This window comes from Rhodamnia argentea, chromosome 10 (assembly GCF_020921035.1).
Source record: "Rhodamnia argentea isolate NSW1041297 chromosome 10, ASM2092103v1, whole genome shotgun sequence".
Classification (NCBI taxonomy): Eukaryota; Viridiplantae; Streptophyta; class Magnoliopsida; order Myrtales; family Myrtaceae; genus Rhodamnia; species Rhodamnia argentea.
In genome coordinates this window covers 14,512,109-14,539,498 of record NC_063159.1, presented here as the reverse complement: position 1 = coordinate 14,539,498, position 27,390 = coordinate 14,512,109, and the positions used below count along the sequence as shown (strand labels likewise).

Here is a 27,390-nt window from a genome sequence, read left to right as displayed (position 1 = left end):
TCGATTTCGTCATCAGCCTTCCTTACCAATATTTGCAGCACTTGTACACAAGCCAGCTCATTCGCTGCATTCTCTTCTAGTAGGTCTGCAACCAGCAGACATAGTTGGAATCATAGTTCCACCGTTACTGATGACATAAAAAACACTGCCAGGACTTGCAGAGAAGACAAGGATGAAAACTCAACACCCCAATTGCATGTCAACCCTGCTCTCTGGTGAACCTGTAGAGAAATAATTTTATTATAATAATGCAATGGTACACACAAGGAGCCTTAATACTGAAAACAAAATATTAAATAAGTAAAGAGCAGGAGAACCTTGGATCTGGGGTGGATCCCAGAGATCCCATGTGATAATCTTGTAACTGTTTATCCTGGAAAGTTTGCAATTTACCATCAAATATATGCCCAACCTACCTGCAAATAGTTGCTATAGTATGTCGTCTGCACCTGTAAGCTTGCTTAAACCTCTTCATGTATATGTTGACTCGTGAACTTTCGTCTACATCAGTGAAAAGGAAAAAAAGGAAGAGAAGAAATACCCAGTCGGCTGCATCAATGCTGAACATGAAATTACCCATCTGAGAAACCAAAACATGCAGGAATGTCACTTTGACAATGAATTAAGGGCATGAATATTCCATTCGATCGATGATGCGACCCAGCCCTGAAGCGAATAGCTATGAAAACTACGACGACGACCTAATCAACTCGAGCGAAACAAAACCAGCAAGAAAAAGTTAGAGCATCACAGTCGAAGCAAATGAATGCTGAAAATTACGAACTCAGAATTGCTGAGGTGAAACTCCTGAAACTCGATCAAAGAGAAGTGCTATTAACTATGAGTAGTAGAACAATCACAAAATGTACTCTAGGCTTGAGGGAAAAGACACAAACATTCACTTCCATTTAAAGCCTAGCAAGCCAAAAAAAAAAAAAAGCCTCGAATCTAGAATCCTTCGTTATGAGAGAGCGTTAAGAAAATCAAATGAAATAAGTCTGCTGCAAGCACAGACACATTTATCAAGGCAGGACAGGAAGCTCCACTTTGCTGAAGGAACAGAAACTGACACGCCCGTGCTCCACAAGGCAAAATTTCAGTGGAACGCCTCCACATTGTCTTTCAAGAGCTTCAATTTCAATATTAGATGGTGGTTGTCCTCTGCAAGTAACCAATTTCCAAAAAAATGAAACAGAAGCATTGACAATACCATAAAAGTTATTCAGAAAATGAAATGATTAACACAGTTCTTACACACACATCCGCATCAAGATTTAGCTGAACTTCATATTCTTTTCTCAAGATAAGCCAATTCAATCACTTTGATTCACTAACTAAAAATAAATTCCCCAGATATTATAAATTTCTCTGCAGAATTTCAGACTTAGGGATGCTCTCAACTAATGGCTACAAAACCCAGGAATGGGGAACTTGGTCCTGGGATAGCATATTGAATTTCAATAGTTTGCATTGGCAATCAATGCAATGACAAATATCAATTATCTGCATATATTTCAGAGAGAAGTACTCCACGCGTAGCTTTATGCAAGGCCTTCGAAAAAAAAAAAAGATGAGTCACAGAAATTTAAAATATTATTACCTAATCAAGCAAAGCACATAGCTTGGTTCACCAGGTGAAGATTTTTTGAACTTTCCATTTGGGAGATAAACATCAAATACCAGTTTCAGTCCATTCAAGTCCATCTTCACAAATCTTTCAATTATAGAACTGCAGTCTTGAGGTGAGTGAGAAGAAATTGTGCCAGTGTTTCTCTTGACACTCTTCAAAGACCAAGGAATGTCATGCCGACCAACAATGTAACCAAGCGACTTCAGGTGTCTATAGACCTCATAAAGCTCCCAACAGCATCCATCCTTCTCCTCTGCTAGTCGCTGATACATAGTTTCCAAGGAGACGGATTGATCGTTCTCACTCAAAAGAAGCAAAGCCCCTATCTCCATCATAAACCAACAAAGAGAAAAAAAAGGAGAAATAAACGATCAACAAACAATTTTACATCTAGTTAACAGGACAAATCTGCTTTTTAACTATGCAAATGTGTGTTAATCAATAGGTGTCTATGAATCTATGAATCAAAATTTCTTGTTTACAAGTCCACTTAGTTGACAAGAAAACAAAGTGAAGTCTCTCCAATGTGGAATAGAGAAGTCGAAAATCAAGGCAACAGCAAAGCAAATGGATAGACTGGAAACGCATTATGCATCACCTACAAAGTCTCTTCAATTGAGCAGTAAAGCTTTCCGCTACGGACAATGCCAGTTGTTGTCCATAACTGACCCTTACTTTCCGCCACCTCAGCCATTCCAACCTCACTATTCCACCGAGCTACAGAAGTTACTTTCCTGTAAAACATGCCTTCATAGATTGTAATAAACGCATCCTCAACAGTGACGTGAAAAACCCATTTCTCGTAGTAACTGACCTGAATTGCAACTTGGACGAAGAGTTGGATGTGTAGTTATATTCCTCTTCATCCTTCAAGTCTTGTTCTAACAAATCAGGGTCACTTGATAGGCGGTCCCAATCTTCAAAGTCCATTTTGGACATTATTCGTCAAGGAAGCTGCAGAAGAAAACAGTCCAACTCTCATCAATTTTGTGCCATGCTGTTACATTATGCGAAGCATTTTATAGGCAAAAAGAATGAAAATAAAGTGATGAAACACCAATCGGACATACTTCTTGAGAAGGAAGCGAAAGGAAAGCTGACAAACATTGAGTACTGACATTCAGGAAACATCAACGGAGACGGTGGGAGACAAATAATGGATGAGATACTAAAGTCTGCAGGTCAATGTGGCTTCTAAAATGAAAGAACTCCCAATTGTTTGATATACGCACATTTACTAGTGACATCCCAATAGCTTCTACTATAGTACAGAAAATCATTTTGTTCCATCATTTTGAAAATTTTCCTTCCAGTTGAGATTATCCATCAAAGTTAAAAATTCAGAATGACTCGGGATTTTGAAAACAATGCTTGAGACAGCTTCAGATGAAACCAAGAAATGCTATAGCTGAACAGTAAACATGCATTGCCTCATGACAGATCGTAACAAAATCAAGTCGAATATCTCTTCACACTTGTACTCTACCGCACTTATATTGCCCTTTTTGCGAAACCATGTGCTTTCTTCACACAAACAATCTACCACCTCATGTAACTCGCAAGCTCCCACTTTCCACAAGCCGAAAACTATTGTATTGTCAAGAGTAAGACTACCCATCATCGTCGGTTCCACGTGTTAATGAAAAATTCCTATTTAAAAATTTAAAAGCAACTATGTGCTCTCTGAGTCTTTCAATAGCATACAGAGGTTGGCCAGTCGAGTAATGTTTCATAAAAGAAGATATCACCTTGTCGTTTTTCACAGTTTTATACACATTTCTCTCTTCCTTAGGAAAAATAACGGAAACCATTTGATTTTGCTGCAATACAAGAAAGCAGGTTGGCTGCTTCCCAGTATATGGCAGCTGTAACTAATCCTAAGAGCCACTTAGGTAGGCTTCTCTAGACTTTTAAATCGGCGTGAGGCTTTCAGTTCTATACATTTCCTCCAAAACTCCAAACAACACAAAATTGCTCCACTCCACTCTTAGGAAAAAAAGTGAGCGGAAATTACGCATTGAATCAGTCATCAAGCAAAGATTAACCTAAAACCAATTCATGGAAACCAAATGACAAGGGGACAGCATGGAAAAACAACTGTTGGACCATAACTTCATCATACACGTCCAAAATCCCAACAGGTCAAATTACAATCTTGGGTGGCTTCAGCTGCAAATTATCAAACATTTGGCAAGCACCAGTAGAGGACAAGAGGAAAGTTGTTTCGACAAGGAAGCAAATGAAAACGCAACAGTGCTTACCAGATTTGTCTCCCTTACAAGATTAATCATAGCAGGACTCAAGCGAGCATCAGGAAATCATGACAACCCTCTAATTCTCTCTTCTCTTGAACATTGGCTTAGATTCATATCGAATTTCGTGAATTTTGGATCCTCATCGTGAAGCGAACTTGAAGGGATTGATGGCTTGATCTCTATTGGATTATGTTGGGGTTCTTGACAACATAAAGCTTCGCATCCCTGAAAAAGTTTCAGCTCTGCAAATTTTGATCTATCTTCACCTATCAAGGTATCAAAATGAAAAGACGAGCCTCTTAACTATAAAAAGGAGGAGAGAACCTTTGATCCTTGGATGTAGCAGATTTTCCATGAATTTAAAACAAAATCCAATCTTTATTGTCACGAACTAAATTAAGATTCACGAACTTGTATTTTTATATCTTATTGTCATTTTCATTTTCTGCTAAACAAATTTGCTTCAAGTGATATCAGCTATTCTAGATTAAGTGAATTTTAAAAGAAGGAAATAAAACTACATTAAATGCAAACAAACATACATGTTTCACATGAGTTGCACTTCAAGTAATTAAAATTAGTTATCTTGTAAAATATTCTACGTTAATTTCAAGTTGAATGGATAAATATCGCATATATTCACGAAACTAAGAAAAAGCTATGCTTCAAATTATAAACATTACTCATGAAATAATATACATTGGTGTTTTTTACTTAATTTAAAATAAAATAAATATATCATGTTAAAGATGATTTTTCTTCAAATTTGAATCGAAAGAGATAAATGACTAGAAAAGCTTATTTGATGATCAATTAACCAGCGAGATCCTCACAATCCCACTTGGTTCTGCATTAACTGAGGACAAGCTGGTTTGGACCAACACAAAATCAGGAGAGTATACAGTCAAGAGCAGTTATAATAGAAGTAGAGAGGGGAATGAAAAGCAGAGCCATATCTCGGCCTCTACCTCCTTCCAGACCCCACGGTCGTTGTGGCCTAAGATTTGGAGAACAAAACCCTCCCCAAAAATAAAGCATCTTATCGTGGGCTTATGTTGAAATGCTTTTACCTGCTAAAGAAAATCTGTTCAGAAGAAGCATTATAGAGGAGGATACCTGCGAGTTGTGTAGGCAACATCCTGAAACACTTGAGCAGCTATTCCTGCTGTGTCCCTGGACATACGAAATCTGGTCGGACCAAGTAGTGCAAATTCAAATCTCCCGACAAGGGCTAACGAGAATCGAAGATTGGCTACTAAATTTCTCAAGCCCCTCAGTCAGTTTTGATCTCCTAGTAGTTATTCTCTGGCAAATTTGGAAGTCGAAGGACGATTACGTCTTCAGGAAAACTAAACCGAATCCGCAATACCTGGTGAGCTCTGCTTTCGCCGAACACTAGAACATCAGTAGGTGGCCTTACAAGGAGAGTAACCCAGGAGCAAGAGAGGAAGGCTCACCTGAATCTTGGCGACGACCGGCGAAGGGAGTTCTGAAAGTGAATGTTGATGGCTCATTCGTGGAGGGCTCGACGGAGGGAGCTATGAGCTGCGTCTGCAGAGATTATCTCGGCCCGCCTGGTGGATGGTTTTGCCAGAACAGTGACGGTGAGCTCGGCTACGCTCGTGGAGGCAAGAGCCTTTGTGGAAACCCCAGATTTCCTGTACGAAAAAAGAGGACAGCAGATCGTAATGGAGTCGGACAATCTGCACGTGGGAAGCAAATAAACTATTGGGCTTTGTTGATCTTTCTTTGGCCCATTACAGTAGGACTGCGAATCGGGCCGCTGACTGGCTGGCTACGGCCCAAAGGAATAAGTGACTGGCCCATGATTGGCTGGCCCATCCCCCAGAACCGTTTCGGAATTTACTTTGCTCCGAGTCTTCTGTCATCTCATTGCAAACTTTTAGTGGGTAATGAAATTTCTTATTTTCCGACAAAAAAAAAAAAAAACAGCTCTTTCTACTTTTTTGAAAGTTAAAAAAAAAAACAATTTATCAGCTGAATATTTCAGTTGAAGTTGCAAAGAAGATTATATATTTTTAAAGAGAGAAATTGATATAATTCAATCATTTTCAAAGTAGGAAACTTTTGTTTTCATTAATTAGAAATATCATTATTATCATCTCTAATCTTCTCTATATTCAGTTAAAACACTCTATCGACTCACTTTTTGTTCCTTCCAAAATTATCATACATAAAATAAAGAAAAATCTATTATTAGAATTAGAGTCGAAGTTGAGATCTTGTCCTCTCTTTCGCTGGTCGCTTGATATTTAACTTCATATAAGTGATTGTCATGTGCTAAGGCGACATAGTATGGTTATGCCATATGACTCGTGTTTGATCGATTATCATATATTAAGTAATTTTTCATTTTTAAACTTCGATCACGTATTAAATTAATATTTAAAATAGATAAAGAGAGGGCATGCTCAAAAGTATGTTAACAAGTACAAATGATCGATAACACAGATTAGCATAAGGATAACGTTCACACATCTTAAAATAAGTTTCTGTTGTTTTTCCTAAACATTTACTCTTTCGATCCAAATTTGAAGAATAATCATCTTTAACATGATATATCTATTTCATTTTAAACTAAGTAAAAAAAACAAGAATTTATTTTATTTCATGAGTAATGTTTATAATTTGATGCACAGCTCTTTCTTAATTATGCGAATGTATGCATTATTTGTCCATTCAACTTGAAATTAAACTAGAATACTTTACAAGATAACTAATTTTTACTACTTGAATTAATTTTCCCTTGATATTCATTAAATTAAACACATAAATGAAATAATAGGAAGTGCAACTTATCTAAAACATTCTTGTTTGTTCGCATTTAATTTAGTTTATTTCCTTGTTTTAAAATTCACTTATTCTAGAATAGTTTATGTCATTTGAAGCAAATTTGTTTAGCAGAAAAGGAAAATGACAGTAACATATAAAAATATAAGTTTATGAATCTTAATTTAATTCATGACAATAATATTGGAGTTTTATTTAAATTCATGGAAAATTTGATACAACCAAAGATTAAAAGTTCTCTCAAAATCCTTGTTATAATTTTTTTTTGTCAGAAAATAAGAAATTCCATTACTCACTAAGAGTTTGCAACAAGATAGCAGAAGACTCGGAGCAAAGTAAATTCCAAAACAATTCGGGTGGATTGACCAGCCGGTTAAGCGCTAGGTTGTGTCATTCTAGAACGTCACACGCTACACTTACGAGCTTCTTCTTCTTCTTCTTCTTCTTCTTCTTCTTCTTCTTTTTTGCAAGGTGGAAGCATAACAAGGGAATAATAACATCATACATCACCACATAACATACTTGTTATTGTGTATACATCACTAGTACATGATACTAGTAGTCTACATTACAAGGCATGTGGAGGGGTGAAAGTTATCTTAGCCCCATACTACATTTAGGTTATGACAAAAAGACGACCTCCACAAAAGTCAAGTTACGAGTCGACTACTTGATATTCATGGTGAGCTGCCGTTATTGAAGCCCAAGGGTCCGTCGAATCCTCTAAGGGGTCCGATTAACGTCCGTCAACATTCAAGTACCACGTTATATATACTTAAGGGACCGTTTCCCCTGAACCAACATCGACCCATATGATGACTTTGCTCCTAGTGAACACAACTTTAGTTTCCACGCCGAGCACATCATTCATAGAGAGATCGAAGTGCGCTGTGAAACCAAATCGCGGTGGCGGAGGAGTATCTATCCTATGGTCCTCGAAAGATAAGGAATGAGCTACAGCCCAGTAAATGAACCTCTAGTTCTAAATGAGGAGATTGTCCCATTGCTCAACCTGTAGTAAAACAACGTGAGTAAAATAAAGGCAATTTTAATGTACATATCGATGGCGGATCGATAGCAATATCACTAAATGCATGCGGATGACATAACGATTCATTATGCATTAACTTCATCTATTTGAACCATGCATCAAAATCATACACTTAGTGGCTTATTCACTCAATCCACAATATAAAATATAAGCATGCATTAGGTTCGTTACTCCATCTTTCTCTTGAACACTCCCAAGACATCTTGACATATGGGGTATCGCAACTTAGTGGCATCCCGCAACATCCGCCCACGGGACAACCCGACACATGGGCATCTCAACTCCCAAGGCATCCCGAAACACTCCCCAAGACATCTCAATGCATGAGGTATCGTCGCCACCATTTCGTGGACGATGACATTATTGTTCATAATACTTTCCATACGTATGATAGCATCACAGTTTAATTTACGTCCCTTGTCATCTATAATGCAACCAACACATACTCTCAAACATCATTTTCATTCACGACATTTTTCATGACTAGAAGCAATCCATGATCAAGCAAAGAACACCAACACTTCACGCACCATCATAGAAATTTATACACTTTATAACAAAGCAAAGCCAACAAACACTTAACCAAGTCAAGAGCACTAAGGGATCAATCTAACTTAGCTCCTAGAGTTTCACTTACCTTGAAGGTTTGGCTACAAAGTGACTTTGAAAGAAAGTGGTAGGAGAGAACTTTGCTTGAGGGAATGAGGAGAGCATGAGGTAGTAGTGGTGGTGTGTAAAATAAAGGGTTGGGGGTCTATTTATACTCTCCGACCTTAACTTGGCATTAAATGCCTTCATCATGATAGGGATAAGTGTGCCAATCAAAGAATTCTATTCTGCCTAAGCTATTGTAGGGGTGGCACTTTATTTTAGATAATTTGTCCCTAATGTAATATTATGGGACAACTATCTTGGCCACTAAGAAAAGTAGAAATAATGAGATCTTGAGATTAAGTTATTATTAGCCACAGTTTAGAGTGATTAAGCCTATGTAATTAGTGGCCCAATGAGATTCCTTAATGTATCCTTCATAATAGATTAATATAAATGGTTATATGATATTAGCCAAAGATATTTTGGGCTTAAGGTAAGGTGGCTCTTCCTTAGCCAATTAAATTAATGAATCATTGATGGCATTAGTTAACTATGGTTAAGATAAATGGTGTAAGTCATAGCTTCAATGGGTGGCTTGTGGGGTTAGCTAGAATGTGGCTTCTTGGGTAAGTTTGAGGGGGCTTTTTAGCCAAGCTTAATGGTGGCTTCTTAGACAAGCTTAATTTAAGAAAAAACAATATAGGCAAATTCCCTCACTTTTAAGTACTTAATATAAGAAAGATCTGTATGTCACATAAGCACTTGTTCTAAGCTACGCGGTAGATAGCCTCTTCCTGCACCCACTCAGAAGGTACTAAAGTCGTAGGGGAGGAGTATTGGGAATCGAGGGTTTGAGAATGAACAAATGGTTAGAGAAGGACCAAGGCTCCATCTATACTATTATGATCTGTTCAGCTACTGTGTTGAATTTTATAACAAACATATCTGGGTCCGTGTAAGCAAAACTTATTGATTCCATTTTCCAGGCTGTTCTTATTGTGGTTTGAAGAGCTTGAAGGTTAATAGCTAGACTATTAAAGAGCTTGCCGGAAAGGGTTAGCTGGCATTCCTGTAATTTCTCCTTTGAGGACGCTCCATTTAATATAACTATCTTTGTTTTATACTATAGGCTTCCCAATCTTCTACATAATGTAGCCATCCTCTGAGCTTCATGCCCCTCTCTCTCCATGGTGCGAGAACCAGAAGCTGGGGGCAGTGTTGTGCCAAACAGGAAACGAGAGCACGTAACTAGACTAACAACCAGGCATAGGCTAATATATTTCCTGTTCCAAGGAGGTAGAGGAGGAAAGAGGAAAAAGGAGCAGGAACCAGACAGAGGGCAAGAGGCAATCCCATTTCCTTTCCAAAGTAAGCGTGAGGGAGAGGAGAGAAAGAGAAGGACCGGACATAGGGCACTTAGGATTTTGGGTAAAAAGGGATTTTAGGGTTAGGGTTTAAGAGAGAACTAAAATTAAATCACATTGGGTAGAGGAAGACTCCACAACAGCGAGAGAACATTACTAGAGCCAATTCTTAGCTAGAAATTTAGCGATCTCTAAAGTAAAATTTTATGCTTTCCCCTTCTTGGTATAAATTAAAAGGCTTGTCTTTTCATTTCGATAGCCTTGACAGGCAAAGAAAAATCAAAATTTTGCAGAATTGCTCTTCTTGCATGGCTAAAACTTTCTCGAGGATGCAAAGGTTTACCATCATCAAGAACCCCACCATATTCCGATAACGATCAAGCCGTCAACCCCTTCAAGTCCATTTCATGAGGAGGATCCAGAATGCGCGAAATTCGATTTAAATCTAAGCCAATGTTCAAGAGAAGAGAGAATAAGAGGTTTGTCACAATTTGTTGATGCTCATTCGAATCCTGCAGAAGCGATTAATCTCATAGGGGAAACGAATCTAGTAGGAATTGTTGCATTTTCATTTGCTTCCTAGTCAAAACAACTTTCCCCTTGTCCTCTTCTGGTGCTTGCCAACTCTTTGATAATTTGTAGTTATAGCCACCCGCGATTGTAATTTGACCTGTTTGTATTTTGGACGTCTACGATGAAGTTATGGTCCATTAGTTGTTTTTCCACGATGTCGCCTTGTCATTTGGGTTAATCTCTACTTAATGATGATAATAGCTAAGTTATGACGAAACCGATATGTAGCTGACTGATTTAGTGTGTAATTTTCGCTAACTTTTTTCCTAAGAGTTGATTTAAGCAATTTTGTGGTGTTTGAAGTTTAAAAAAATGTGCAAAAGGACACTAGGAGTGTCAATATGTGTACGGTGTTTACTTTAGTGCCTACATTTTTTTCGGATTACTTAAGTACCAATTTTTTTTAAACGGTTATTTCAATGTCAACTCCGGTGAGCTTCGCCGGAAATCTGACGTGGCTCACCAGAGCTTCCAAGTCAGCAATAAAAAAAGCCAAAAATTAAAAAAATTAAAAAAATAACCTAAAAAACCTAAAAAAAAATGGAAAAACTCTGTTGAGTAGCCAGAGCTTGGAACCCTCGCCAGGGATATCATCCATTGTGGAACCAAACAGGCCTTTCTCTGCTTTGTTCTATTCTCCTCAGCCCATGAAAGCTAAAAATAGCTAATCTAGTAAGTGAAGTCGAGAGAGAATCTTGTAGAATTGAAGCTGGTTTCAATGAGTTATGTGAATTTCGAATTGCATATGCCATGTTTAGACCGTGAATCCCATTAAAATTCAAATTGCTCATATTTGACTCGCACACCACATGTTCGATGTTTTGTTTAAGAGATGCGTCAATTGTATTTTCGTATAATCAATCGCTTGACAGCGTCTAGATTTCAATTATTTTGCTTATTTGTCCTGTTGAATACGCGTTTGTACTTTGTCCTTCGTTTAATGTCTTGTTCTTGTGATTTCCGGTGCCGGCCATTGATGTAAATGTATGAGGAAGCTGCTTGCTCTCCACCCTCATCTTCGGCGACGCTTGCAAACGAGTTAGATTCTTGCGGCCTTTCTCTTCAGATTAATTGCTTGTTGTTTGCCATAGAGTCATAAAGGCCGAGTTTTAGTTGTCATTGAACGAAAAGTAATGCTCGATGATGTGTTACGCTAATTCTTCTCACATAATCTGTACATACGTTGGATGAAAAGATTAACAGAACAAGTGCAGCAAAGTAAAAATGGAGAGACGCAGATTTACGTGGTTCGACAGGTCGACCTGTCTACGTGCACGGGGGCAATCAAGGAAACTGACTTTGATAACCAAAAAATTACGACATAACCACGTAGATATTGCATACCTAAGATTCCTCTTGAGGGAGATAATCCCAGACCCCAATATCTATTGACGCAAAACTCAGAGAAAACCCAAAGTTATCCGCACGCAGATCTTTTGATAGCTGGGATGGACTTTTCGTTTTGGGATTGAACTCAGGCTCCAGAGCACAACAACTTACAACTGTTTCCCCCTTTTTTTTTCTGTATTTCCCCTCCCCACGTACAAAGGAAGTGGAGGGGTGTTTGCACACACTGATGTAATGGAGGGGTTGGCATGGGCGGTTAATCCCTATTTTTTTGTTGTCATAAAATGGTGGCTCGTTGATACAAAGCAGTCGTTGTTAGCACAGTCTATTGGTGGTCAGAATCGAGATCGGAGCGATATGTGGTGGTTGCGATTAACGTTGGCAGAGGTGTGGGTGACTGTGGTTGCCGGAGGTAGGTGGTTGACAACAGCAAGAAACTCCGGTGGGCGGCGGAATTTTGAAACCCTCAGTGACGTCTCTGTGATTCTAAGCCAATGTTCAAGAGACGAGAGAATTAGAGGGTTGTCACGATTTGTTGATGCTCACTCAAGTCTTGCAGCAGCGATTAATCTCGTAGGGGAGACGAATCTAGTAAACGATGTCGCACTTTCATTTGCTTCCTTAGTCAAAACAACTTTCCTCTTGTCCTCTTCTGGCACCTGCCAACTATTTGATAATTTGTAGCTATAGCCACCCAAGATTGTAATTTGATCTTGTTTGGATTTTGGCCGTGTATGATGAAGTTACGGTCCATTAGTTATTTTTTCATGATGTCCCCTTATCATTTGGTTTCAAGAAATTGGTTTTAGGTTAGTCTTTGCTTGAGGATGATGCCTGAGTTATTACGAAACTGACATGCAGCTGTAATTTTCGCTCACTTTTTTCCTAAGAGTGGTGTTGTGCAATTTTGTGTTGTTTGAAGTTTGGAAAATGTATAGAACTCCTCAAAGCCTCATGTTGATTTAAAAGCCTACCTAAGTGGCCTAAAAGGGTCAGGAACAACTGCCATATACTAGGAAGCAGCCAACCTACTTTCCCGTATTGCAGCAAACCCAAATCATTTCCGTTATTTTTTCTAAGGAAGTGAGAAGTGTGTCTAAAATTGTGAAAAAAAACAAGGTGATCATCTTCTTTTATGGAGCGCTACTCGACTGGCCAGCCTCTGTACACTATTGAAAGACTCAGAGAGCACATAGCTGTTTTTAAATTTTTAAGTAGGAATTTTTCATTAACACGTGGAACCGACATTGATGGATAGTATTACCCTGGACAGCACCCAATAGCTTTAAGCTTGTAGAAAGTGGGAGCTTGTGAGTTACATGAGGTGGTAGATTGTTTATGTGAAGACCGCTCATGGTTTCAAAAACTCGACAATATAAATGCGGTAGAGTACTAATTTGAAGAGATATTCGACTTGATTCTGTTACGATGTGTCATGAGGGAATGCATTGTTTTCAAAATTTCGAGTCATTCTAAATTTTTAACTTTGATAATATCAACTTGAAGGAAAAGTTTCAAAATGATAGAACTGGTATAAACCTTGTATTTGGGCTCCAGAACTGGTGTTATTTTCTCCAAGATGATTTTCTGTACTTTAGTATAAGCTATAGAAATGTCACTAGTAAATGTGCGTACTCCGGACAGTTGAGAGTTCTTTCATTCGAAAAGCCACATTGACCTGCAGACTTTAGTTTCTCATCCATTATTTGTCTCCAACTGTGTCTCCTTTGATGTATGTTTGTTAGCTTTCCTTTCGTTCATGTCCGATTGGTGTTTCATTACTTTATTTTCATTCTTTTTTCCCTTAAAATGCTTCGTGTAATTTAATAGGATGGCACAAAATTTACCAGAGTTGAACTGTTTTCTTCTACAGCTTCCTCGACGAATAATTAAGATCCAAAATGGACTGTGAAGATTGGGACGGCCAATCAAGTGACTCTGATTTGTTGGCACAAGACTTGAAGGATGAAGAGGAATATAACTACACATCCAACTATTCATCCAAGTTGCAATTCAGGTCAGTTACCACGAGAAATAGTTTTTTCATGTCACTGTTGAGGATGCTTTTGAAATTGATATTACAATCTATGAAGGCATGTTTCATAGGAAAGTAGCTTCTGTAACTCGGTGGAATAGTGAGGTTGGATAGCTGAGGTGGCGGAAAGTAAGGGTGAGTTATGGATAACAACTGGCATTATTCGTAGCAGGAAGCTTTACTGCTCAATTGAAGAGACTTTGAAGGTGATGCATAATGCGTTGCCAATCTATCCATTACTTTGCTGGTGCCTTGATTTTCGAACTTCTCTATTTCACATTGAAGAGATTTCAGTTTGTTCTCTTGTCAACTAGTGCACTTTTAAACAAGAAATTTTGATTCGTAGATTCATAGACACCAATTGGTTAACACACATTTGCATAGTTAAGAAGCAGATTTGTCCAGTTAACTAGACGTAAAATTGTTTGTTTATTGTTTGTCTCTCCTCTTTTGTGTGTAGTTTCTTCTTGGAAATAGGGGCTTTGCTTCTTTTGAGTGAGAATGATTAATCCATCTCCTTGGAAACTATGTATCAGCAACTAGCAGAGGAGAAGGATGGATGTAGTTGGGAGCTTTATGAGGTCTATAGACACCTGAAGTCCCTGTGGTTACATTGTTGGTTGGCGTGACATTCCTTGGTCTTTGAGGAGTATCAAGAGAAACACGGTCACAGTTTCTTTTGAAGGTACTTCAGAAAGCCAGGAAGTGAACTCACAAGACTGCAATTCTATCATTGAAGGATTTATGAAGATGAACATGAATGAACTGAAACTGGTATTTAATGTTTATCTCTAAAATGGAAAGTTCAGAGAATCTTCATCTGGTGAACCAAGTTATGTGCTTTGCTTAATCAGGTAATAATTTATTAAATATCTATAATTCTGATCTTTTTCTTCGTAAGGCCCTGCATAAAGCTACGCATGGAGTATTCTCTCAAAAATATAAGCAAATAATCGAAATTTCTCATTGCATTGATTGCCAGTGCAATCTATTGAAATTCAATTTGCTATCACCCAAGACCCAATTAAAGTTCCTCGTTCTTGAGTTTTGTAGCCGATGTTTTTGTTAGCGTAAGTTGAAAACATACCTAAGTCCGAAATTCTGTAAAGAAACATATTATATCTGGAAAATTTGTTCTCAGTTAGTGAATCAAAGTGATTGAATCGGTTTATCTTGAGAAAAGAATATGAGTTCAGCTAAATCTTGGTGTGGACGTGTGTGTAAGAACTGTGTTATTCATTTCATTTTTTGAATAACTTTTAGGGCATCGTCAATGCTTCTGTTTCAATTCTTTGGAATTGGTTACTTGCAGATGCCAACCACCATCTAAAATAGAAATTGAAGCTCTTGAAAGACAATGTGGAGACATTCCGCTAAAATTTTACCTGGTGGACCACGGGCATGTTGGTTTCTGTTCCTTCAGCAAAGTGGAGCTTTCTGGCTTGCCTTGATAAATGTCTGTGTGTGCAACTCCATGGAGTTATTTCGTTAGAGTTTCTTGATGCTCCTTCGTAACGAAGGATTTCTAGATTTTAGGCATTAAATGGAGGTGAATGCTTGTTCCTGTTTTCCTCAAGCATAGAGTACATTTTGTGATTGTTCTACTACTCATAGTTAATGGCATTATTCTTGCAGAAACTGGTGCATAATTTGACAAACCAAAATTTTATCATTCTATCAGCAGGACGACATCTTGCCAAGAGGCACCAAACGATGGATTATTCAATTTGCTTCCTGATCCAGTTTCTGTTTCCACTTTCCCCAAGAATTTGCGCAAACTGTTTGAACTTTGAATGGCTAGGCTGATATCTTTCCTCTCCCTTTACTTCAATCAAGTCTCGCTTTGTTGTTATGCATTATATGTCTATTTTGTACCTTTGTGAAGGTAACAAATACTAAAAAGGCCAGTTGAAAAAATTTATTTGACTGTTGATTTTTATTTTTATTTTGGTTGCATGATGATGGGGGAATGTCACAGAACTCTCTTCCATAGCATCTTTAAGGGAATATTAATAGTTTGGCTTTTAAGGTTTATAGAGGTCTTTTTTCTTTTTTGTCTATTTTTCACTGAAAACCATTATTGGCCGTAGACCTACCCCGTTCTACTTTAAATGCGTCGAAAAAATAAAAGATGAATCTATGTTATTTCTAGATCTACGGTTCCACTTATATCTTGAATGTCTTTTTTTCATGTGGAGAAACAAAACTTTTTCTAAACCCTTGAGATAAATGGGGTCTAAAATTATCCAAATGTAGGCTATGGTTTGACTCATGGCCCCTTTCGTGGTCCTTTATTGGGCAAGTTTCCTGGAAGGGATTGTGTGTAATTCAAGTTTAGGCCTAGTACATAAGGTCCCAAAAGTTGTAAATGGCTTAGGAATGGTATTGGCCTTTAGCCGAATCTGAAGCTCTTTGAGATTATACAGATTGCTACCTCTTGTCTGTATTAATCCCCACACAATATCTCCGATGAGCTAGTGGGGTTTCCTAGTTCTAGTGGCCTTTACTTTTCACTTCTGATCAGGAATCCCGTTGTTTGGAGTGCTGAATTTAGTTGTATAAAATCAACGGCCACATGGAAATCTTTCCTATCTTGTTATCCGAGCTTTTCTTGGTGTGTTGCTATCATCTTTGGATGGGAAAGGTATAGAAGACTTCATAATGATTATGTTGTCTTGTGTGTTCTCGGTTGTATGTTTAGTGATGCAAGATTCCAGGGTGGAGTCGTTGTAAAGCAAAACAAAGGGCCAATAATGTCGTAAGCAACTTCGTGAGAAATTTGGTTCCATAGTTTTGTAGTTTTGAACTATTGGGTTGTTGTATTGGGGCCAATAGCATAAGCATTTGCCTCTTGTTCCTTGAAATCCTTTTTGAGAAGGAATCTATGTGAATGATCTGATTCGACCCTGTGTAGGGACCAAATTGCATAGATTGAAACGATCTGAAATCAATAATTACCAACGTGGTAATCGAGCCAAGTACAGCTCGTTTGTCATCTTTAATCCCAAGTCTTTACACCCAAAAAGAAAATTTATTATAGCAAATAAAGCTCCATACCACTTAGGTCGTGGCACTTTGCAATTATTCTAGTCCAAATAGTTTGCACACAACTGATGGGATACGATCATGGGACTTCTAGCTTCTAAACTAGAAATCTTGACGCACATTTATGAAAAATTTTAAAGTGTACACCAACAACATGTAACAAAGAACTTTACACGAGTGGTTTTAGCTATCCACTCGTTTATTAACAATCAAATCAAAGGACGATTAGGTCATCTGTGGAATTTTTTTTTTTGCGCCGACAGTGTATGTTATAATTAATCTTAATTTAGTTGCCCACAACGACACTATTCATATCTTTTAGAATAATCATTATTATTCAATCCGGCTTTCCTACTAACTTTCCAACTCCACATGCAAGCTAAATTAGTGGTCATCCACAGATTCCCCTCATCTTAAACTAAGAAATGGTGTTAAAATACGTCATGAGTTTGAGCCCGAAGCAACAATATGAATTTTGCAATTAAATAAATAAAGTCCGTTGGATTTTCTAGGACGCGAGTTGAGTAAATCAGGGAAAATGAAATATACAAGATTAGCTTCCCTGAGTTACGTTGGAGTCCAAGTTGAAGAAGTCCGAATTTTGGTCACAAAAGAAAGAAAAAGAAATAAAGTAAAATAAGAAGGGGCACACAAATTATGTTACTTCGTACCGAATCTCCCTGCGATTTTGTATGTTTCTCCAATAGGGGTGTGGCTTGTTTGCATTTATCTCGTGTATGTCCTGGTTGAGATTGCTTCTTAGCACGTGGGTCTTCCTTCGAGAAATTATATCCGAGAAGAATTAGTACTCATGCAATTAAATCTCGTGAGCTTAAGATTTGTTAATTCCTTCGTGAGATTGATAAATTATTTAGTGAGGAATTGTAGGGCTAAACACTGCGTGAGTTATTGGATATAATTGGGATTTAGAAGCATTAAAAGTGTTTGAGTGATTCGAGTGTGGTTTGTAATCTTCGTTGTATCGTCTGATCAATAATGGCATTCATTGTTGTTCTTATCGTGAACGTAGGTTTCTATGACCAAGAAAATCCTTCTATTCACAAGTGGGACCGCTTCCCACCTTTTAACATCCTTTCATTACTCGCAGTTATTACCAAGACATTACCAAAATTTCTTTGAAAAGCTAATAAAAAAGATAGGTCATCGATGAGTTAACACTTGTCAATCTAATTAATTGTAATCAAATCATTTTGGTACTCTTATTTTGAAATTTTCCTAATCTAGATTTGGAGACTATGCAATAATTAAGTTTACTCTACGATTATTACCTAAATATTCTTTGTGCATTAGTGTATGCACCGTCGTCTTTGTCTAAAAGTTAAAACCTTACGATATTCAATCAACGAGGGTTTGTTGGTGAGGGCATGGCCGATAGTTCAGTTTTCTACCTTTCCTACGTATAAAAGACTCATTAGTCCCGGTGCATGAAGCACGATAATTTTAAATTGATCTGGTATTAAATTTCAAAGTACAATACTTCATTCCTAGGCCGAACTCGATCATGATTTAGAAACGTCCTTGACAACAACAGTTTAATCCAAGAGTCTTGGACAAATCACAACCTAGGTCCTTTATAGCTCTTTGAATTGTTACGTAGAGGTGGCTGTCTGAACGCGTTCTATTAGATCAAGTCAATTACATATTCAGAATATATAATGAATCCGTATTAAACCTCACTGAAAACATAAGCTCTTAGATAAATTCTTTATTATGAATGTTTTTTGTGTATCAAATCACTCGGACATCATTATGAAAAATAATGGAGAAAATTTATCTAGAGATGTGAGCAATGAAAGAGTCCAACTCAGCCCGAGAAACTGCGCCCTCATCCATTGACCCCCGGACGGCCGCCCCTAACTTGGCCACCCACTTCCTCATCTCGTCCCCTTGCTCCGAAGCCATGAGCGCCTTCACGGCACCTTTGGATGGCGGATGACTTTACGACCTTGTTTTCGCTCGTGCAGTCCTTGACGATAAAGGCCAATCTTGAGGACTTGCGTAATCAAGACGGCATTGCTTGGTTGATCCGAATGCATAGGCCACGCAAGGATTGGCACTCCCATGCTGATGCTCTCCATGCAAGATTTCCACCCGCAGTGGCGCAAGAACCCGCCCGTCGCAGGGTGTCCCAAGATCTCCAGCTGCGGTACCCAGTCCCTCACCACCACGCCTGAATCTCGAGCCTCCGCCGTCTCTTCGAACCCTTGGGGCAGTTCGATTTTCCTCGCCTCTCCTCCGCCGCTGAAAATGTCCGCCTTATCAGCTTACCTCAATACCCAGATGAACTTCTGTCCACGACACTTCCAACCCGATCGCGATCTCGCAGATCTGCTTGCCGCTGAGAGCTGTCGTGGTGCGGAACGACGCGTATGTCACCGAGCTTGGCACTTGCTTGTCGAGTCGAGTCTCGACTTCTTTTCGGGTTCTTTGACCGGGTTGAACGGTCCGATCGCCCAGTGCTTGGTCACGGTGCCATTCGCGGTTGCGCTGGCAAATGAGTCTACGTAAAGGCCTTCGACGACCCTGCACGTGTTGTAGATGCTCCCTGAGCTGAACTTCTTGAACTCGTGCTGTGACGCCATGAACTTCAAGAACTCGTCTGTGAAGATGTCCAGGAGGGACGGGGAGCCCTTGGACGAGATGAGCCCCGCAATGTCGATATCCTCCTCCCACGGGAGATTCATCCCTGTGGCCTCCAACGTGTACCAATAGAGCGTGAACGTGAAAACCGTGTGAATGGTGTAATTCTCGACGTTGGGAACTGAGGCGTTGTCCTGGACCACGGATGCCATTATCGAGTTGTGCCCCATGATGACCCACCTCGACTCCGAGGAGAGGGAGTGGATGAGGGAGGCAACGGGGCCGCGGAGCAACGAAGTGGCGTCGAACGTCTGCTGGAGGTGGGACGGAACTTGTAGGGGGAATTTGGGTTTGGGGCAGGAGAGTGGAAGGGCGGGGTGGGGAAGTCATGAAAGCAGATGTCCTTGAGCACGGCCAGGACATGGAAGAGGACCTTGGCCTGGCGGCTGTGGGAGGCGGAGCCGACATAGTGGACGGGGACGCCGTAGGAGGCGACCAGGCGGCAAGCTTAGAAAAAACAAATTGAGCTCATGCGACCACCGATCAACTCAAAGCTGGCGACGATACCATCTAAAGCATTAAGCCTTGTTGGCCATTGCTTGCGGTAACTAAATTCTCTCTTTATATTTACTAACCTCCCGTAAACTTTCTTAGGCACTACCATATATTTCAAACATCCCATCCTTAAAACAACGATTGAAATTGGTTATATAAACACATGTCAAGCATATGGACCTGGTCGTCGTCCTAGTACATTGAATCTCCAAGTAGACCCGTCAAACGAATTAGTCGGGTCATAAATCGTCTAACCCAAATTAACATATTTTAACATGTTTATGACTAATTTATTGCAATGCAAATTTAGTTACCCATACTCAATCCATATTCCTAAAACATCTCTATATTTAATTAAATCTAGGAAAACTCACATGCAAATTAAGGTGAGAGTGCGGAGTGAGTGAGCACAAAATTAGTGAGGGTGAGAGAGAATGAAGAGAGACTCATAGAAATGAATTTGGTCTAAATAAGTTGTGAATTCTTTTATAATCCATTTACGATCCATCTAACACTCATAATATATTTGAAACCCTTTATGACCTATTTATTGAATACAATTGACTCATATAAAAACGCAATCCATCATATATGAATTAAGAAATGGGTTTATGACTATTTTGACGGGTCTATTTCCGAGATATATATCATCAAATGGAGAGAGAGAGAGAGAGAGAGAGAGAGAGAGAGAGAATATGCATGGCACATTGTTTGCTTAATGGTGGCAAACCCGCACACAATCAAGCAAATGAACAATCATGGAGAGATTATCCCGAGTTCTCACGAGTAGAGATGAAGTAGTTGTCGCGGTGTACTACCATTAGTGCTCCAACAACAGTAAAAACAAAAGGACAAGTGCTCTTTGTTCTTTGGTGCTTGGGTCGCTTTCTGCGGCCACCAACATTGTCAATCGTCCTAGGGGTCCAATGAATTTGTCCCAAGGAGTCGCCATTCCCTCCTGCATTAGGAAAGTTTCCGCTTTCCACCTGGGCTTTTGTGCGCCTCCTAAAGTTGGAGAGAGTCGTGTGAAAGATGCCAACAGAAATCTATTGTAAGCCATAAAGTACGTGGCTTTCGTTTGCCTGGATCATGTAGGGTCTAGGCAAACGGCGATCTCCACGGTGGAACACCGTAGGATTCTTTGTACTTTACGCTCGCGACATCCCACTACGTGCCCTTTGGATGCCGTCGGCGATTTTCTTAATTCCGATTCAATCCAATGATAGGCATGTGCTTGTCGTTTATCCTTTCTTCTGAGCTGGAAACAGCGACGGACCTATGAGCTTTTTCCTGACGGCACAAACTAAAGAATTCGATAACCAGTCCACAGAATTCTGTCGAGCGTCTCAAGTTAGTGCTCAGGTATCGAACGAGAATGGTTAGTTACTGAGAGGAGTGAATCAGTGATTACTTTCGATGGGGAGAATTCTCCAAAAAGTACTAAATCCATTTTTTTCTTTTTATAAATTCAATTATAAATCTTTTATTTTCGACGGATCTGGCCTTAGCGAGGCCAGCCCTCACCCTCACCCTTGCTCTCGCTTGGCCAAGCACTACTTGTGGCAGGCAAGGGTGACCCTTGCCTAAGTGAAGGCCAACCCACTTGGCCATCGCCTGTGGCTAGGGGGTGGCCACTAGCAAAAGGAAGAACAAATGAAAAAAAAATAAAGCAAAAATAAAAAAAATGATTAAAAAATATAAATAATAGTAAAATATCACTAAAAATTATTTACGTTAACGCCATCCATATCACGTAAGACTATAGGTATCCACGCTAACAATTTCCCATCAAAATTGATCAGATGGAATCCATTGGCAAAGTGTTAAAATGTTTAGGACTCAATTGATAAAAATTAAAAGGTTTAAGATTAAATTTGTAAAAATACAATAAGTTTAGGACTCTTTGTTTTGACAATTTTTTCTTTTTTCAATGCGTGGGTTATTTGGCAAAGGGTCAATGAGATCTAAGAGCCCATGTTATGGTTCCAGGGGCGTTTTTGAAAAGAAAAGATGAGATCGACAGATAGATAGATGTGGGATTTCTCCTTTTGGTACCCAAACATCTGTCAAGAAAGAATACGTGAAATTGTGCTGGACATGTACTCTTGTGAAGAAAGATTTCCGAATCCAACACGACAAATATCACGTGCAAATTGGTTACCACTCCAATGGATAAGAATGAACATCGCATGCAACCCCCAAGTCCCCATCAGAGGGGCCCAGATCATCTCATGCACACATGCGCCGGGAAAATTGGCGGCTGACCGAAGTGAGTAGCAATCGGAAGTATACGGCGGCTATTCCCTACGTCGCCACGTTGATCCGACAAGATCGTGTGAACAAGGCGAGCGTGCGTCCAAAACCCAGAAAAATGAAAAGATCGCTCTTCCTAGTCTCATCGATCTTCCGGTCTTCCAGTCGTGCATGGAAGATGATATGCGTGAGGGAGAAAAGAGCAAGGATAAGCGGTTTCAAGGTCAATCTAAAGTGCGCCTGAACTATAAAATTTACTCATTAAAAGTAGGGACAAGCGGTTTTAAGGTTGATCCAAGTTTCACTTGAAATTTGAAATCTACCCGTCAAAATCGATTTTCTTATTTTTGAAATCTGAAATCTATCCTGCATACCTTGAAACCTGAAACTAATCCGATTTTCTAATTCCCATTTTTATCCTGAAATCAAGGCCACCCTACAAAAGAGGGCGACACGTTTTCAGTATGTTAGTAAGATGGGGTGCAAGCTATACCAACTAATGAGAATCATCATTTTGTGACTGGAGTTCCAAAACACCGATGTCGATCTTAATGGCTCTTTGTTGCCACAAATGAGAGAGAGAGAGAGAGAGAGAGAGAGGGAGGGAGAGGGAGAGCTGAAACCCTATGTCCTGGTTCTTCAGCAGAAACCATAAGGACTACTTTCAACTCCAACTAACAGCGAGAGGAAGTACACGGACAAAACCCTTGATTGGTGAGTTATAATCCTCGCACGTAAATTTATCGTGATAGATCGAATGTGGGTAGCGTTCGTACTTGTAACCAATCGGAGGTTTTGTTAGAAGAAGTTTCATTCAATAGGAATAGAGAAAAATACAACTGACAATTGAAGGAAAACGTTTCAAAAACAAAAGAAAAGTGAAGGACGATTCTGAATTTCGGTCAAGGGCGGCATTCAGACCAATTTTGACAGTATCGCTCGTGACCACATGGCGTCCATTAGTGATATAGGATAGAGTACTATTAGATTGCTGTCCTTCATTGTAAATATGATCCATCTTTGTTTGCATACACACATAAACATAAACATATGTTCGAATTCAACGAGGTCCTTGAGAAAGACAAAATTTATACATCAAAACTCAAGAGCTGCCTTTTGGACATAAGATTTTACAACTTAATTAGACAGCATGTGTGGACAATACAAATTATGACGCGTGATCATCAAGCATGTCACATCACCATTGTCAATTGTAATTTCAAATACTTTTAAGCTTTTTGGTTGGATATTCAAATTATAGCACACCCATCTCGCATTTGTGGTAGTTTTACAATAATTCACACATAAAATAGGAATCATGCCTATTTCACAAATAATTGAGATGAATCATACACTAGTAATTAAGAGACGGCTTACATGCGCGGCGGTGTTAACCGTGATCCCCCGTAGCCTAAAACATGGTTGTCACGCGCCTTAAAGATATGTACTTTACCTCTACTCAATAGCTTAAATTTTTCAGATCAGACATTTTAGTAATCGTCACAACATGCTGCGTATGCCTAGCAAGATGCCTTGGATTAAAAAGAAAATGCAGTGAGCTCATGTAATGAGATATGTCTAGAGATTACAAGCCAGGTGAAATGAGAAGCGCTTGTAAATTCTCACGATTGAAATCTCCCATTCAATATCGTTTTGGAAATTTACGTATGTCCTCTTAGACAACAACTACATAATCTTGGGAAGTCTCGCGCGTGTTTTAAGTAAGGAAATGATTCCCCGACGGTATTGTTAGAGACGGGACGGTACAATCTCAACTATAGATCCACACACCATCGGCGCTTGTTTTGCATAAAATACTCATTGATTAAGAGATCGTGTGATCGGAAAAACTTACAATACTGTCAGACTAGCGGTTTCCTTTTAAGTACATCCTTGACAGCAACTTTACATTCCTAAAGCCTAGGAATTTAGGAGGGCCTTTGAACGTGCTTGTGTCCATTCTTGTGTAAGTCTCCCACATGTTTACGTCCTTGACAACAACTGCACGTTCTTAGAGCCCAGTTTAAATCACGACCTAAGTTCTCTACTGTTAGCAATATTAATTTATTTACTTCATTCTACATATCTCTTAGGATTATGCATATATCCCTTTTGATAGTGCAAATCATTAAATGATTAAATTTGATATTTATCTTATTACCTTAAATAGTTCTCTAATAAAGCCTATAAATAGGCTCATGTATAATTTATCAATGCAAATAGAAATATATAAGAATTTCTCAATTTCTCTCTTCCGCTTTATCATTCTCAACTTGGTAATAGAGCCTCCTTTTTGAAATAACCCTAGTGCACCCCATGCACCTCGTAACAAAATAAATCCACTCCGCTGCTCCATAATGCTCACTCAAGTGCCTCATTCTTGTCTAAGTAAGCCTTTTTCACAAAGGTGTTTTTCTTTTGATGCCATCCGCACTTGCCACATCGCTCAATAACTATTTTCCTATGCCAACCGTATTGGCCGCTTCATACTATGACTCCAGCCGTATAGGTGGCATCGTTTATTTACTATTTCGCAAGCCAATCACATCAACCGCTTGTTGTTTCCCTTCCTTTTTTCAACCTTTCGCACGTCATTTCTAGAAGCCAATACCACCGTCGCTGCCCTTAGACAGTTTCGCCATAAACAGCCACCAAACACCGCCTAATCCGCCACCCAATTGTTTAGGCACCTTGAGTTTGAATACAAGTCCAAACAGCTAGCATGGCAGATTAGGCGGCGTCCGGTGGCTATCCTTTTTTTCGAGCTTTCAACTTCTACAACTCATTCTAGTTTTGGAGTAATGATCATCCAAACTCATTCTAGTTTTGGAGTAATGATCATCCAAACTCATTCTACTAGATCAAGTCAATCATATATTGAAAACACATATGAACATCTTACTAAAGATACAACTTCTCATATGATTTAGGGAAAAGTTTTCTTGACAGTATTGTCAAGGATTGTATACTCAACTATAGATCCACACACTATCATTGCGTATTTTGCATAAAGCATCAATTGATTGGAAAATCGTGTTGTCAGAAATAATTAATAGTACTGTCGGACTATCATGCCAGCAACTTCCTATGATTTATATATATTGATTGCTTTTTGCATTGAATCACTCACTTTATATAGAATGCGCTCTCTCTCTCTCTCCCTTTCTGGTAAATTAAGATAAGTCTTTACTCTTTAATGCTAAAAACAGAATAAAAAAGGGGAGACAACTTATCTAGAGATATGCATTAAAGACAGAATTAAAAAAAGGGAGAAAACTTATCTAGAGATATGAGTGATGAAAGAGTCCAACTCGGCCCGAGAAACTCCACCCTCGTCCATTGACCCCCGGACGGCCGCCCCTAACTCGGCCGCAGTCTTCCTCGTCTCCTCCCCTTCCTCCGACGCCATGAGCGCCTTCACGGCACCTTGGATAGTGGAGGACTCCACGACCTCGTCTTGGCTCATCCAATCCTTGACAATAAGTCCAATCTTGAGGACTCGTGTGATCAAGACTGCATTCCTGGGCTGATCCGAATGCATAGGCCATGCAAGGATCGGCACTCCCATGCTGATGCTCTCCATGCAAGAGTTCCACCCGCAGTGGCTCAAGAATCCGCCTGTCGCTGGGTGCCCCAAGATCTCCAGCTGCGGTGCCCAGTCCCTCACCACCATGCCGGAATCTCGAGCCTCCACAGTCTCTTCGAACCCTTGGGGCAGTTCGATTTTCCTCGTCACTCCTCCTCCGCTGAAAATGTCCGCCTTATCAGCTTCCCTCAATACCCAGATGAACTTCTGTCCGCTACGTTCCAACCCGATTGCGATCTCGCGGATCTGCTCGTCACTCAGAGCCGTCGTGGTGCCGAAGGACACGTATATCACTGAGCTCGGCGCTTGCTTGTCAAGCCACTTTATGCACACGTGAGCTGATCTTCTAGAACTCTTTTCGGGTACTTTGACCGTGTTGAGCGGCCCGATTGCCCAGTGCTTGGTTGTGATGCAGTTCGATGTTGCGCTGGCAAATAAGTCTACATAACGGTCCTCGACAACCCTGCATGTGTTGTAGATGCTCCCCGAGCTTAACTTCTTGAAATCGTGCTGCGAAGCGATGAACTTCAAGAACTCGTTGGAGAAGGAGACCTGGAGGGACGGGAAGCCCTTGGAGGAGAGAAGCTCCGCAATATCGACCTCCTCCTCCCGTGGGAGCACCCTCCCTGTGGCCTCCCACGTGTACCAGTAAAGCGCGAAGGCAGAAACCGAGTGGAAGACGTAGTTCTCGGCGTTGGGGACTAAGGCAGCGTCCTGGACCACGGACCCCATCAGTGAGTCGTGGACCACAACGACCCGCCTCGACTCCAAGGAGAGGGAGCGGATGAGGGAGGCGACGGGGCCTCGGAGCAATGAAGCGGCATCAAACGCCGGCTGGAGGTGGGACGGGAACTTGTAGGTTGAATTAGGGTTCGGGGCGGGGGAGAGGAAGGGCGGGGTTGGGAAGTTGTGGAAGCAGACGTCGCAGGACGAGGATGATGGCGGGATGTGGGAGCGGAGCTTGGCCTGGCGGTTGTGGGAGGCGCAGCCCACGTAGTGGACGGGGATGCCATGGGAGGCGACAAGGTAGGCGAGCTCGAGGAGCTGGTTGAGGTGGCCTTGCGCCGGGAGAGGCACCATGATCACCACCACTGATCCTGAGACGTCTTTCATTTTTAGGCCGTTTGGTAGTTTTTGGAAATGATTATGGTCTTGTTGGTTTTGGTGGGAGGAAATTTTAGTTTTACGGTGTGTTGTGCGCTCCTTCTTTTTTTTCGAAATTTGGCTTAGAGAGAGAGAGAGAGAGAGAGAGAGAGAGATGAGAAATGAATCGAGGAAAGTTTGGTTTGGGAGTTTTTAAGGGGTTGGGTATATGTTTACGTAAAAAGGGGATGGGAACCCCATGTTCTTGTGAAGTGTTTGAAAAGTTAGATATACAATTTTGGTCCACGGGGGATGGTATAGGTTTTTTCATACATAAGGAAATTGAGCCCCAGGACGGAATCGTTCTTGGGTGTTTGTTTGAGGCCTTAGGCATAGGTTTTTCTATCTAGAAAGATGGAATTCAAGACGGGAACGTTCTGATCCTTTTTACTAGTTCTCCTTTGCATCTTAGATAGAATTGTTGGGAAATTTGATCAAAAAGTCATTACATTTTTTGTCAATTCAATCCTAAACTTTTTAATTTTGCCAATTCAATACTAAACGTTTTTACCTTTGACTAATTAAGTCTATCCGATTAATTTTTCCT

At 40.0% G+C, this 27,390-nt stretch overlaps 2 protein-coding genes and 1 pseudogene across 8 annotated transcripts in view; all 3 read right to left on the bottom strand.

Moving 5' to 3' along the window:
- Window positions 1-26,924, bottom strand: part of LOC115729026 (zeatin O-glucosyltransferase-like) — a 34,771-nt gene extending 7,847 nt beyond the window's left edge. The window contains exons 1-2 of one of the 5 annotated variants that reach the window (XM_048286063.1): window positions 25,396-26,924; window positions 25,309-25,347 (exon numbers count right to left, since the gene is read on the bottom strand). In XM_048286063.1, coding sequence (XP_048142020.1) covers window positions 25,344-25,347; window positions 25,396-26,813 — 1,422 coding nt within the window. In that variant the 5' untranslated portion in view covers window positions 26,814-26,924 and the 3' untranslated portion in view covers window positions 25,309-25,343. The other 4 variants (XM_048286061.1, XM_048286060.1, XM_048286062.1 and 1 more) reach the window with 4 other exon arrangements.
- LOC115729072 lies at window positions 821-5,477 on the bottom strand. Of its 3 annotated transcripts, none has more exons than XM_048286065.1 (5): window positions 5,343-5,477; window positions 2,445-2,584; window positions 2,233-2,376; window positions 1,601-1,969; window positions 821-1,161 (listed from the first exon to the last, which is right to left on the bottom strand). In XM_048286065.1, exons 2-5 carry the CDS (start codon window positions 2,567-2,569, stop codon window positions 1,023-1,025), a joined length of 777 nt encoding a protein of 258 aa, XP_048142022.1. In that variant the 5' UTR covers window positions 2,570-2,584; window positions 5,343-5,477; the 3' UTR covers window positions 821-1,022. The 3 variants fall into 3 exon arrangements, with proteins under 3 accessions (XP_048142022.1, XP_048142023.1, XP_030515379.1); XM_048286066.1 differs by having other exon boundaries at window positions 5,255-5,446; XM_030659519.2 differs by lacking the exon at window positions 5,343-5,477 and having other exon boundaries at window positions 2,233-2,364; window positions 2,445-2,853.
- LOC115730036 lies at window positions 18,497-20,179 on the bottom strand (annotated as a pseudogene).
- Window positions 26,925-27,390: the final 466 nt, after the last annotated feature.